Source organism: Varanus komodoensis, unplaced genomic scaffold, assembly GCF_004798865.1.
Source record: "Varanus komodoensis strain SLA01 unplaced genomic scaffold, ASM479886v1 scaffold37, whole genome shotgun sequence".
NCBI lineage: Eukaryota > Metazoa > Chordata > Lepidosauria > Squamata > Varanidae > Varanus > Varanus komodoensis.
The window spans coordinates 5,374,955-5,388,584 of record NW_025335889.1 but is presented as its reverse complement, the minus strand read 5'-3'; the positions used below and the strand labels follow the sequence as shown (position 1 = coordinate 5,388,584).

General features: G+C 42.7%; 1 protein-coding gene across 5 annotated transcripts in view; it reads left to right on the top strand.

Annotated features, from left to right (window-relative positions):
- Positions 1-12,261, top strand: part of LPIN3 (lipin 3) — a 70,068-nt gene extending 57,807 nt beyond the window's left edge. For 4 of the 5 annotated variants that reach the window (XM_044440257.1, XM_044440255.1, XM_044440258.1 and 1 more), the window contains exons 11-21: positions 422-491; positions 1,390-1,482; positions 2,595-2,659; positions 3,754-3,883; positions 5,100-5,248; positions 5,769-5,855; positions 7,306-7,458; positions 8,475-8,589; positions 8,700-8,803; positions 10,968-11,022; positions 11,833-12,261. In XM_044440257.1, coding sequence (XP_044296192.1) covers positions 422-491; positions 1,390-1,482; positions 2,595-2,659; positions 3,754-3,883; positions 5,100-5,248; positions 5,769-5,855; positions 7,306-7,458; positions 8,475-8,589; positions 8,700-8,803; positions 10,968-11,022; positions 11,833-11,934 — 1,123 coding nt within the window. In that variant the 3' untranslated portion in view covers positions 11,935-12,261. Of the gene's footprint in view, positions 1-421; positions 492-1,389; positions 1,483-2,594; positions 2,660-3,753; positions 3,884-5,099; positions 5,249-5,768; positions 6,466-7,305; positions 7,459-8,474; positions 8,590-8,699; positions 8,804-10,967; positions 11,023-11,832 lie in introns of those variants that run through there. The other variant, XR_006415687.1, reaches the window with a different exon arrangement.
- The last annotated feature ends 1,369 nt before the right edge of the window (positions 12,262-13,630 follow it).

Below are 13,630 nucleotides of genomic sequence, written 5' to 3'. Positions count from 1 at the left end.
TGTGTGTGTGTGTGTGTGTGTGTGTGTGTGTGTGTGTGTAAATCTGGCTGGACTAATACCCCCTGTACAGTCCAAAGATGGTTGACATGCTTGAAGGGCTGAAGTTCACATCCCTTCTTTCTAGTTTCAGTTCAGCAACGCTGACAACAGTAAAATATGGCATGGCTTGTCTTAGCTTACCATTTGCTGGAATGCTGGCTGCTATTATTGGGTAGTTGTCTTCATGTTAAGGCAGAGACTTGCCAAAATGCCAACTTTAAGACTTTGTGTGTGTGCCAAATTCTAGCTTGCTATCGGCTTGGAATTTGGAAACCCCCTGTGTCCTTCCATCCCATGGCCTTGATTGCCCTTCTATACCTGATGTTGTTCCCAGGTATGTGAAGCTATATACAGAATAACAACTCTTCTAATGTGCTTGCAGATATTATAGTTGGGCAGTCGCAGCTCCCATGCTCCTCTCCCTACAAGCTTTCCAAAAGAACCTCCCCAAGGTAAATTAGAGCAATTTTGTATTCTTTAACTTTGGTTCATTTCTTATTTGAACTTTTAGGTCTAAAAATTCAAAGGAGGCTTAACATAAAGATCTCTGCATGAAATACTGCAAATATTGTACCAGTTAAAAATTGGGGCTAAGGGTACAATCCTATGGTCTGTAATAGCAATTCTGTATGCAAGCAGACTGTTTTTGTAGCTCTCTTTCATTGATGTGTTATAAATCTGTGATTTTTGGACACCATGTTATGGTGTGTGCTACACATCTAATGACGCTTGGCTGATAGCACATCTAGGCCTAAACTCTTCATTAGAGAAATGGCCCCTGCGACAAACTCCATTCTATGAACAGAACCTCTTCCATCTAAGGATGGTCTCCACCAGTTAGCCCTATACACCTAACTTTGGCAAATACTCTATAGAGCAGGTGCATTCTTTTCAGCTAAATGACTTCTTCTCACCACACAGAAATTTTGGTAGCATCACCCCATAATTTACATAGCAAATTTGCATAACAAACTGATGACAGTTCAGTGCTAGTAGGGTTGCTGCTCCTTCTAGGGGTTCAGAATATACCCTTATACCTCATCCAACCTAGTAAAACTTGTTCTGTTGGGTTTCCCATACAGATAGGCAATTCTTGGTACAGATACATCCTTGTGTGATGCATTTTTCTTTCTTGTGATCAGTGCAAGTTGTGGGTGGCTGGATTGTCTTCTCTTTAATCATTTGGCATGGGCCACTCCTGAATGTTAGGGCATATGCTCCATTTCTATGACTCATGCATCGCAGTTCTTCACCAAGATGTAGGTGCTTTTTGTCATGGTACCAGGGTGAATTCCTTTGTGGTAGAACATCATTCTCTACTGAGTTTCTGCCTCTTTTCCATGTTTGCAGAGCACCATTGACAGACTAATGAAGGAGAAAATGCCCAAGAAGGGTGGCAGGTGGTGGTTTTCTTGGCGGCGAAGAGAACTTCCAAATGAGGAGGTACACATGGATTATGTTTCTATAAAGATATGCCAATTTCTTCTTCCAATTTTCTAAGAGGAAAAGAAGAAAGAAAGCATTTTTCTATGACAACCTTCCTGAACTTGATGTCTCCCAGATGATTGGACTCACAGCTCTCATAATCCACTGGCTATTCTGTCTGGGGCAGACGGGAGCTGAACGTCAGACATTCTGGAGTCTGCTGGGTTAGGATTTTGCATACAAAAGCCCAGACCAACATGTTATAGCTAAGCTGGGCTTCAGCTTGTAATAGTCAACTAAGATGAGAAAGTGGGAAATAACAGATTCCCCTTGACGTGCAATCTAGCATTTATCTCCATGGTAGAGGAGATGCTGGGTCCGATTTCTCTGCTGCTACAGTAATGTCAAAAGCTCAAGGTCATATAGGAGAAGCAAGCAATAGGCTATATTCTCATTTCAAGTTGGCTCTTGATATTAAGAGATATGATGACATAAGAAGCAGCTGTGTTGTTTGCTGTTCTCATAGGACCTCAGTAGTCTGACACTTCTGTAATGGCACAGAAAGGAGACAACGCTGCTGAGTAAAAATAGAAAGCATTGTAAGCAGTCCCTAACAGGATCTTTCCTCTGCATGCCGGACTGCATTTTCACACCACATGCTTTAAACTAGGAGGATAACAAGCTGCACTGGCTCAACCATGACTGAGCAGCCAGCTAGTAGGTGAACCTTCGCAGATGCATGATTAAGTCACAATTTGTGGCATTTCTTCCTCTTGCTCAGAAGTTGGAGAAAAGTAAGATGTGGAGATAGATGTAAGCTTGGATGTTGCATGCAAGCTTTGCCCTCAAGGAAGCTGGACATTTTCACAACTTGTTCAGAAGCACTTCTGATTGGCCCATTCTTTCTTTGAGTTCATGTCTATTTCTGGAAACCTTACTAGTCATCTTTCCTCCTCTTCAGGTTCTTTCTCAACAGGTCACATGAGTCTCCTGTATATGATTACATCAGAAACGTTCTGAATGCCTGCTAAACTGAAATAGCTGGATGTATGGCTATCCTAGGGGTTGCCTTTTGTGCTTGTTTTGTTAATTAAGGAAGATTAACGATGGTCAATGTCTTGTGTCCATAGCACGAAGCCACTGCCCAGAAAACCAGCACAGGAGGCAAGCATAAGAAGGGTTCCTCTGTTAAGGGGTAAGGTGTTATCATGCATCAATATGCAGTGGAGTTCAGAGTACAAGAGCAATAAATGCTTCAAGTAGAAAAGCCCTCGTGTTCCAGGTTAAGCTTCTCTTGGGAAGCTCACTGTCACAACAAAAAAGGCCTTCTTTTAGAGAAAATGTATATATTGGTGAAAACAATGTTGCAATACATTATACTGGGCAAATTGCTTGCAAATATGTGTGTGTGTGTGTGTGTTAGACAAAATGCATAAATCTTGAATTGCCACACTAAAATAACATGTGAGTGAGTGAGGTTGTGGGGTCACTTGGGCTAACCCTGTGTCCTGCAGCATAAATGAATCCCTGATGTCCACATCTTTGGCTGGTGTGTGAAAGGACCCTGTGTACGTGGTGACATGTGCGTGGAGGGTTCCTTCCTTTGCTTGAAGCAAGTTCGCCCTGTCTTGTGTTGGGGAACTCTGAGTCTTTATTAATATGCCTGCAGAATCTTTTCCCACGCTGTCTGGGCATGTGGATGGCAGGAGACATTTGCACCAGTGGAGGTGGGGCTGGCCTACCTTGCAGCCCTATAAACCCCTTGTAGATCCTTTGGAAGCATGAAGTGGGTGGGTAATCATATTAACCTATTTATGGCAAATGGCCTGATGATGGTCTGATTAATACTTGTGTCCTCTTTCCTCCCTTCTTCAAGAGCATTTCTTTTTGCAAGACCCAGAGCCATGCTGTATATTGCATCTCAGCCTTTGGGACATTAGAGTTCAGGGGACAATGCCCTACTTCTGGACAAGGCTGTACCTCCTTGTCATTTGCCTTTCCCAATCTGGTGCCCTCCAGATGTGTAATGTAACTTCCATTATCCCTGACAATTGGCCAAGCCAGGCGGTGTTGGTGGGTGTTGTCCAGAACGTCTGGAAGTGTCAGGTTGGGGAAGGCTAGCTCAGATGATGAGGTCTGGATCTATCAGATTCCTCGGCAATATGTAGGCTACATCTCCTTTTCCCTAAGTAGTGTATAGATATTGCTACACAGCTGCGATTTGGCCAGTTCTCCCAATACTTACCCAATTTTTACCCTGATTTCTCCTTCTGCTCCTGTATGCTGCAGAAGAGAAGATGCCTCTTCCAGTGATGAATCTGTATCCTCAAGCCAAGGGAACAGTCCTGTAGCAGATGCCCTCACACAGAAGTTTCTTCCAATCTACAAGAAATCTCTAAGACTCTCTTCAGAGCAAATTGTATGTATCACTCCAGTTTGTCTTAATTTGAAGGTGCAGTGGATAAATCTTCTGTTTAGGAAGATGGGTCTTCAAGTAGACTTGCCTTCTTGCAAACCTTGGTTGGTTCTCTATAGTAACAGTAGTTTGGCATGGTGTTGCAGGCAATCACAGACTTTGATCTTAGAAAAGGAAGAAGGGTCAGGTCTGGCTTGGCAGTTTTTAGGACACAATGAGGAAATGAAGTTTTGTAGGATGAGCATTTTCAGACTCCTCAGTTACTCGTTATTCTATCATGATGCTGGGATTTGCAAAGTACAAGTGGATGCACTTTTCCCTTTAAGCCAAACTGGGAGGAATGCTGTTAAAATTATTTTATGTTTCATGGGTTGGCAGGTATCTTTCTTACTGTCACCCGCTCATTGAAAAAATCAATTGTTTATTTCCAGAATTTCATTGTACGAGCACTAAATTTCAATTCGTGCTGGTTTGCATTACATAATGCAAAGTAAATGCAAGTCTTCCCCAGAAGACTTTAAAAAACTGCACGTCTGCAAAACACACAAGACTTGGGGGAAAGCACATCCACTGCAAACTCTGCAGATTCGATAACATCCCAATTTGTGTGAATTTATATCCTTCCACATGTTCTGATCTACAAGTCCCATCAGCTGTACTCAGCATAGCCACTGGTGAGATATTATGAAATTGTAGGGTAAAAACATTTAAAGGGCTTAATAAAAATTCACACAATTTTGTTCAGTCTCTGTTCTGTGATAGAAATATCACAGCAGGGGCACAAAACAATCCATCCAAAGTTAAGCCCTTTTAAATCACCTTGATTTCAGAAGGAGAGATCTAAGCATCATCCTAACTCTTTGACACTGATATAATTTTAAAGGCTTAGCTTCGGATGGATTTTACTCCCACATCATTTTGATACCTTTTCAAGTAAAGAAGAATTGGAGGTTATGCAAAAAAACTGAGATAATCAGAATTTGAATGGAGAAATAGGATTGCTCTTTAAAATCATGGTTACTGGAATGCATTAATGGATGCATGGATCATCGCAGTCACATTTTCCTGAGGATAATTGCCACTGAATTTTGTGGAACATATCTAAGTAAACACAAGATTTAGCTGGATCAGTGTTGAATAATAAACCCAGCAAATGTGATGATGAACCGAAGTTGGGTTTTGTTGTGTGCTTGTTTTTAAAATCCTCTCTTGGCTTTAGAAAAGCCTGAATCTGAGGGATGGGCCCAATGAGATAGTATTCAGTGTGACCACCCAGTACCAGGGCACATGCCGCTGTGAAGCCACCATTTACCTGTGGGACTGGTATGACAAGGTTGTGATCTCTGACATTGATGGGACCATCACCAGGTGAGTGGCCTTTGACATTGCTTCCCCTGATACAGAGCTAGGTAACTTTGTACCAATTTGTAGGACACTTGGTACCTGTTTCCAATAGGCCTATTGGAAAATGAGAGAGAGGTATTAGCATGCTCCAGAGAACTTTGGGAATCTGCAAAAGTTAAACCAAAACTCAAGGATATCCAAGGGGGCTTATTTGCTGGCTTCCACCAGAAGTGGAATGATCACTGTCAACTGGAAAGGAAAAACTGGAAATTAGGAGGGGAGGCAGGAGAATAAATAGGCCTGGTTGTGCTCCTTACAGTTTATAACATCATAGAAAGTATAGCCGGCAGACTCCTGAACAGAAGCACTCCTGTTAGAAAAGAGGCTATACTGCAATATTTTTGGTATAGATGACCATTATGAATGTAAAGTGATCACAATTTCTTCATCATACAACTAATGTGGCTTGAGATGCACTGCAAAGAGGTTATCTTTGGGTTCTGCTGTACACCCATGTGTTTCTAATCCCGCTTCTTCCCATCAGGTCAGATGCCCTAGGCCACATCTTGCCACACCTGGGAAAAGACTGGACCCACCAAGGCATCGTTAGGCTCTTCCACAAAATTCACCTGTGGGTACTAGATATATTCAGGGGGGTTGTGGGTAACTTGCTACAGTCCTTTAAATGGCTCTGCTCTTTCGAATACTCTGAAATTCTTGAATTCATCACTAGAGGGCAGTGTGTGCCTTCTTATTCTAATATGTTCTAAAACAGCTGAGCTTGTCCAAACCTTTGAATTACAGAGAAGCAAACTATGGTTGTTGTTTTCATTTTAATTCCTGTTAATGAAATGTGTTTTTACTCTTTTTCCTAAAGCAAAGACACTTGTCTAGGTTAACTAATGTTTTTCACTTGACATAACTCGTTTAGTTATGTATTTTTCATTGTGGCTCCTTAAACAGTGCCTACATGCTGTTCTAGTGAGGCAGCATAGTTCAGTGGGAGAGCCTTGTCTGCTGAAGGCCCCATGTTCAATGTACACCTTTGTATGGCGGGCCTTTCAGATGTTACTGGAACTCTCTTCATCCATCACAATTGACCATGCTGATTAAAACTGCTGGGAGTTGCTGTCCAATGACGTCTGGACGACAATATGTTCTCTAGCTCCTAACAATGCATTAGTGCTATCTGGAACTTTCCTAATGTCCAGCTTTCATTAGGGACTCTACATTGATTTGAGGTGAGCCTCCATTGAGAAGTCAACGATGAACCCAAATTCTCTGTGCTCAGATGCTCCGTACTCTGTGGTAATGAAATGCATATGATGGGAAAGTGTGAATAAAAATACATACATTAGTGAAAATTACATATACACACATTAGGAAAGCATTGCTTGCAAATACATATATTGGGAGAAATATGGAATTTTATGTGACCCTTAAAAATGGAAACAGAAAGAGACAAAATTTACTTAAGGTTGAAGAAATGAGAACTGGGACAACTGAAACTGATCGTTATTCATTCCTAGTAATAAGTAGGGCCAAGTTATCAGAACTATTTCTATCAGCATCATCATTTGCTCCCTTTTTTAGCAATGAAAATGTCCAACTATTCTCCTGAGTAGACTAATATTTCTAAACTCATATCTGTGATCAATGCAGGAAGCTCTCAGGGTAATTTAGCTTCATTTGCCAGCAGTGACATTGACATATAAAGTTAAATTTGATTTCTGACTTTATATTGTGATCCCCTTGCACTTGTGTGATCCCTGATTGGCTGGGAACCTTTAGTGAAAGAGGCAGCAGACCTAAGCTGGGGAGAAAAGGAAACACCAAAGAATCGGCAGAGCAGGGGCACAATAGCTATGCAAGGCTTATGTACTTGACTGTAGATAAAATATTCCAACATTCTGAAACCATTGCTTTGTCCTACACCAAATCTTGAATGGTTACTATTTCACAGAGTGCTGGTAGTTTGTGTTGGATGTGAGTAAATGCAATTGCCCCATTACAAGTGGAGGGGAAAACAGTGGCAGGATGTTAAGTGAGCATTTACTTACTTTGGTTCTCCTTCTTCCGAGGAATGGGTACAAGTTTCTCTACTGTTCCGCCAGAGCCATTGGCATGGCACACATCACCAAAGGATATCTAGACTGTGTCAATGACCAGGGCTGGGTGCTCCCAAAAGGTCCCATCCTACTGGCTCCTAGCAGCCTCTTTTCAGCCTTTCATAGGTATGTTTTTTTTCCATGCCACTTGGTTGCTTTTGGTTTCTACAACTATCAAGCAGTGCTTGTTTCACCCGTTTTGATTTCCTTCATTTTCTTTAGCATCATGAAGGACAGGAAGTCAGTTTAGCATGTTTGGCTGGAAAGAATAACAAGGGAGATCTGTTTAGTTTTGCATAGTTGAATGGTTTTCACTGCTGGAGTCCATTCTGCAGGCTTTCCTTTCACATCATGTATGGGAAATGCGCACACAAAGGGAAGCATTTCAAAAGGACAAAAACTGTAATTTTGAACATTGGCCTGCAAGGTCTGTAAAACAGGCTGCCTTAAAGTAACCCATGTTTTGCTCTCAGTGTCCTGAAGTGCAGCACTTTAACTGTTTCCATGAGAACTAATAGTAGCCATTTCGGAGAACAGGAGAGGGATGGTGGCAGGATTGCCGAGTTGGTTGGCCAAGCCTCCCATTGTCTGCATTCTATTTTGGCCTCTAGAAAGCTCGCTGTTTGGACTGGCTGGTTGGTGTGCTAGATTAAGCCTTTAGGCCAATGGTTCTATGCCCACGACTGATAGAGATTATTTTAACAATTGGATTAAATTGCTATAACAATTTATATCTTTAAACAATTGGATTTAAACAATTAAATCCTTATAACAATATTGGAGGTATTTAATTAGCTTTACTATTATATTAGGGTGTTACGTCAACTGCTTATCAAGTCTTATGTTTTAATTGGTGTTAAGTAATGCAGCTTTTTAAATTTAGGTTTAAATTTGGCTTTTAAATCTTGTACTGCAGTGTCTCAGTCTTTATTGTCACCTGTATTTTATATTGTATTTTTATTGTATTTTATGTATTGTTGTAAGCTGGCCAGAGAGCTTTGGCTATTGGGTATTACGGAAATCAAGTTAAAAACAACAGCAAAACATTTTCCCCTTTAAAATCCTTGCCTACTTAGCCGGTGGTGTGGGGGAACACAAGCCACACTGTGGCATCAGTAAAATTTCTATCTGCTGCATTACAGGGAAGTGATTGAGAAGAAGCCAGAGGTATTCAAAATTGCATGTCTAACAGACATCCGGAATCTCTTTGGTGCTGACAGGCAGCCCTTCCATGCTGCCTTCGGGAACAGAGCAAATGTGAGTGAAAGCCACCTAGCACAGGATGCTTGTGGAGGGGGCAGAGCCTTCCTCTTGCGAAATCCCTGCATTGTCTTGATCTTTCTGGTATTCTGTTGCCTCTCATGCAGGACATTTATGCCTACAAGAAAGTGGAGCTTCCGGAATCCCGGATATTCACTGTGAACCCCAAGGGGGAGCTGATCCAGGAAGTCATAAAAGTCCAGAAGTCCACGTAAGCTTGAAGTTGAGCCTAGAGCAGCATTTCTCTCATAGCTCGCACAGCAATTTGTGTGTTGATGGCAGCTTAGTGCAGTTCAAAAATCACCAGTCCAGTGTCTTTGGTAAAGTAATCCATGGTCTGTAGAAAGCAAATGGAATCTCTTCCCTTAAGAATACTACTTGTTTTATGAGTTTTCTCATTTCACTGATGAGCAGAGTAGGGCTGTATCAGAAGGAGGCAAGCATGGCCAGGCAGCTCCTGAAGGCCCAAACTAGAGATGTGTGAGGAACCCAGTCTGAGGGAGGGAATCCATCAGATTTCCTAAACATGATTCCTCAAACTCTGGCTCACTTTGTCTCTGCCTTAAATCAGCCTTGCACCAAGGACTTGCATGGGAACTGGCAGGAAGTGAGTTCAAATGGGCTTCTGCTTTTGCACACAGCAGACTTTGCATAGTATATGCACAGAATGTGTACTTGGTCCAGAAAAGTCACACGTGTTTCCAAGGGTTTGAGAAGTTAATCTCAGCTCAGCTCGCTTTCTAGCCAGGTCCAAGCTTAGGAAAGTGATCCAGCAAGCACAAGAGAGACATATTCCAGTCTGATCTCTGCATGCCTAGCCTAATACCCAGCAGGGGTCCACTGGCAAGAATCTCCTGGACGTGCTGATCCTCCTGAACCTACTTGTTCCTACTGCTACAGGTGACCTACATGTTCACCTGCTCCTTGCTGTAGGCAGACAATGTTGGTAGTGAGTAGGAATGGGCAGTGCATTCCACTGCCTATTGCTCACTGGCTCTCTGCTTGTCAAACAAGCAAGCAGCGCCAATGATGAAAAAGAGGGAAAGGTGCAGGAACAGCTGGTGCCCATGGCACAGTGAGAAGGTAGAGTCACTGAGGGAGGGGGCTTATTGAGGGTATCCAACTTAACCTGGAGTTAGCACTGATGCAGGTGGACTTGAAAACTTGCAGCATGATGTCACTGCATCATATGGTGAGCGTTCCTTAAGGTGGCAGGAGTGGATGAGATTGCATATTATCTCATGCAGCACCTTTGTCTGTTCCCCCATTATGCAACCTTTGTTTCACAGCCGGTAGCATGATTTCTAGTCTTTTAATACACAGGGCTGAGTGGGGGAAATCCTATTTCTGCCTTGAGGCCCAAATGAATGTTATTTTGAATATGGGTCTAAAAGCTATGTCATCATCTTTTACTATTATTATTACTCATAATTCCTATTACTATTGCTAATAATTGGAGCTGCAGAAAGTTGGGCCTTAAAAGCTCCCCTTCCATCGTGCTAGGGACCTCATCCAAATTGGGATCCTGACACATACTCTCTAGTAAAAGTACATAAATAAAAAGTCACTGCTGCTAGGTGCACATTTAAAGTTATGTCTGATTTGGACCTGAGTACAATTCAAGGATGGATGAGAGTGCAAGAGAAGAGATGATGGAGAACAGCACTTGTGAAAGGGACCTCGGGTACTGGTTGACTGCAGGGTTAAACATGAGTCAGCAGTGTGATGCGGTGGTCAACAGGGAATCGCCACCCTTGGTTGCATAGCCAGAAGTGTGGCTTCTAGATCGAGAGAGGTATTACTACCACTCTATATGACTCTGGTGTGCCTGCAACTGGAGTATTGTGCTCAGTTTTGGGCCCCTCATTACAGAAAGGATATAGCCAGGTTAGAATCAGTACAGGGCCACAAGGTTGGTGGCCGGTTTGCAGGGGATGGGGTATGAGGCGAGACTGAGGGAACTGGGTCTCTTCAGCCTGGAGAAGAGGAGACTCAGAGGGGATATGTTGGCGACATACAGGTATGTGAGGGGATGTCACATGGAGATGGGTAGAGACCTGTTCTCCCCTGCAGAGGAAGGCAGGACGTGATCCAACGGAGCAAAGCTCAGGGAACCAAGGTTCCATTTAGATGCCAGGAAGCACTTCCTGACAGTTATGACCCCAAGGGTGTGGAATGGGCTTCCACGAGAGGTCGTTGAGGTCCCATCAGTGAGGGTGTTCAAAGATAGGCTGGACATGCACATGCTGGGCATGTCGTGAGCAGAGCTGGCTGGTTCCGGGGGTCAGACTAGATGGCCCGGTAGGTCCCTTCTGACTTGCTCTGTTTCTATGTTTCTATGATGTATTGAAGCTTCTATATCCTGTTTCTTCTAGATATGATCGACTGGGTGACATGGTAGAATTCCTCTTTCCACCTGTTGGAGAGGATGTGAGTGTTTCTTTGGTTTGCCCAGAGTTCAGCCAATTCAGCTACTGGAGAACCCCATTGCCTTCAGTTGACTTTGAAGACTTTGTCTGACAAGCAGTACCAGCCTCATCCCCAAAGAATCCAGTAGAATGATAGAGAAGGTGGCAAGGACATCTCACTGTATTTTTTCCCATTATGTGAAATACTGGGGCCTTCAGAAAGTCTTTGCATCTAGGGACATCTAGAGCTGTGATTCTCCCTCATTTACCAGGGCAAGTATGGACAAGGTTTCTTGACCCAGGATCTGGCAAACTTATTTATGCCATATGACTGAGTGCATTTTCTTGAAACTAGATGCTTTTATGAGGTTCCTAAACATCTCAATTATGTCTTCTGTGCTTAAAATTGGCAAGAAAGTTAATGGTAGTTTGACTGAATATTAATGCTTCTACTTGTGCCCCCTCTGCATCCCCCTTTGCCTGATGGCTTACATAGTAGATGTCAGCAGGAACCATGTGCTTCAGAGGAGGAAACCTAGCACCACTGAGCCTCTCCTAGCTCCTGAATGCTTCCCTCTGGTCTTGAAAGTAGCAGCATTTAACCACCCTCCCCATGGATTGCACTTGTGTGTTATTTAAGATATGGCAGTGAATGAGAGCTGCAGTGCTGACAGTAAAAAAATCTAATTAGTGAGATGTCTCTCGCATAATGTGTTGCTTTATGATACTGTGGTTTCTTTTAGCCTGTGGCTTAGTTCTCTATGTAATGAAAGACCAAACGTTCACTTGTTTTGGTGGTTCAAGACAACCCTTCTTACTGTACTTCTTGCAGCTGCCCATCTCTTGTATGGAAAGACACCCAAGATCCTTCCTAAGGAACATGTTCAACTTTCTATTCCTTGTATTAGCAATGGGAAGGAATATGAGAAAGTAAGCACTTACTGTAACACTCAGCAAAGAAGGATGGCAGCAAATTATTCTGAGATAACTCTACAGATTTTCCTCACTGGATATGGGCAACATTGCTGTGAACTGAATGAAGACAGAGGAACTGGATTCAACCCAGGGTACCAATTTTAGTTCTACCTCACGTAACTGTTGCCACCTTTGTGAACCTGGATGAAACTTCAAGGCATTAAGGGGCAGTGTGATGCGAGCCCTTTGAGCTATTTATACTGTGATGCATCTGTTCCTCTATAATCATTGCAATTGGGGCTAAATGCTATGCAAGTTCGGCAATAAATATTTTTGAATATCTGAAGTCTGTCTGTATCTGTTTGTGGGCAGAAGGGAAGTTTTCATCTCTTGTAGTTTCCATCAGATCAGTGTTTTCAGGCAATTAAGAGGAAGAACCATTGTTTAGTGAAGTGCTAAATTTAAATTTGACTTCTATTTGAAGTTTCCACACATAATCTGTGGTATTTTCTGTTAAATTTTAACAAATGGGTGCTCCAGAAGTGTTTCAAAATGAAACACTGGCTTCAGAAGTGGCTTCAGAAGTGTTTCAAAATGAAACACTGGCTTCAGATGCTCACCATGTTTATTTCTTGGATGTCCCTCAGCCTCATGAAGCTCCAGAGTTGCTCTTAGGAAGTAAAGATGGTGGAGTGGCCTCTGCTTCACCTTGGAGTGGTCCTAACCACCTGGTAAAGGAAGAAAGTCATGGATGGATGTCTTGAGGAAACTGAAATGACCTGGAGAGAAGTGGGGGTAATTGAATGGAGTGGGGGGGAGTCAGGGGTCCATATAGATCATTGTTCAGCTATGAAAATTGTAGGCATGAGAGGCCCAGATGGGGGCAGGGGGCAAAGGGTCGAAGCCTCCTTCCACCATGCTTGGGTCTTGCTGCAGATTGATACCCCATGTTTGCTTTAGAGTAAATAAGAAAGGTGTATGTTAAGATCTAGACATTTGTGAACTATGGAGCAGCAAAATGGTTAGATTCTTGAGGAACATTTCCTTTTGATCCATGTGACTATGAAGCTGAGGCCCATTCCCAAATCTACAAAGCTTTTGTTTTGAAAAACTCTGAACTGCAAAAACAGTAATGTGGATGAAGATGAAGTGTTCTGGAGTTCTGGGACTAGGAGCTTCCTGATAGCTTTAGCTTAGTTGTAGGACACTTGTTTTGCATTCAGAAGGTCCCAAATGCACTCTCTGGCCTCACTAAGTAGTGCTGGAAAAATTCCTGCTTAACATCTTGGACAGCTGCTGCCAGTTAGTGTGGATAATACTAGGATATTTGGACCAAAGTTCATATAAAGCAGCTTCCTTTGAGCCTGCTGTGACCTGCTGCACACTCATTCCCTCATATAGTCCTTAATTCAGTTTGTAGAATATAAGTCAGTCTTCAATCTTCTCATGAAAATGGGATATATAGTGCCATCTTTGTCTTACTCCAGCTGTTCTGTGGCTAAAGATGGGTGGTAAATTCAGAGATTGGCCAAAGAACCTGTGTGTTTTAAGGGGAGCTTCTTGCATGTCTTACAATGGATTATGCCCCTGTGGCCCCAAAGATACTGCTGCTACTGAAATTTTGGCATTTTTGGTGGTTCTTCCAGCTCTGCTATCCAAGTTGCATTTTGCCTTTTGGAGAAATGGTTTGGGGTGGGGAAAAGGCTCTCTGAAGA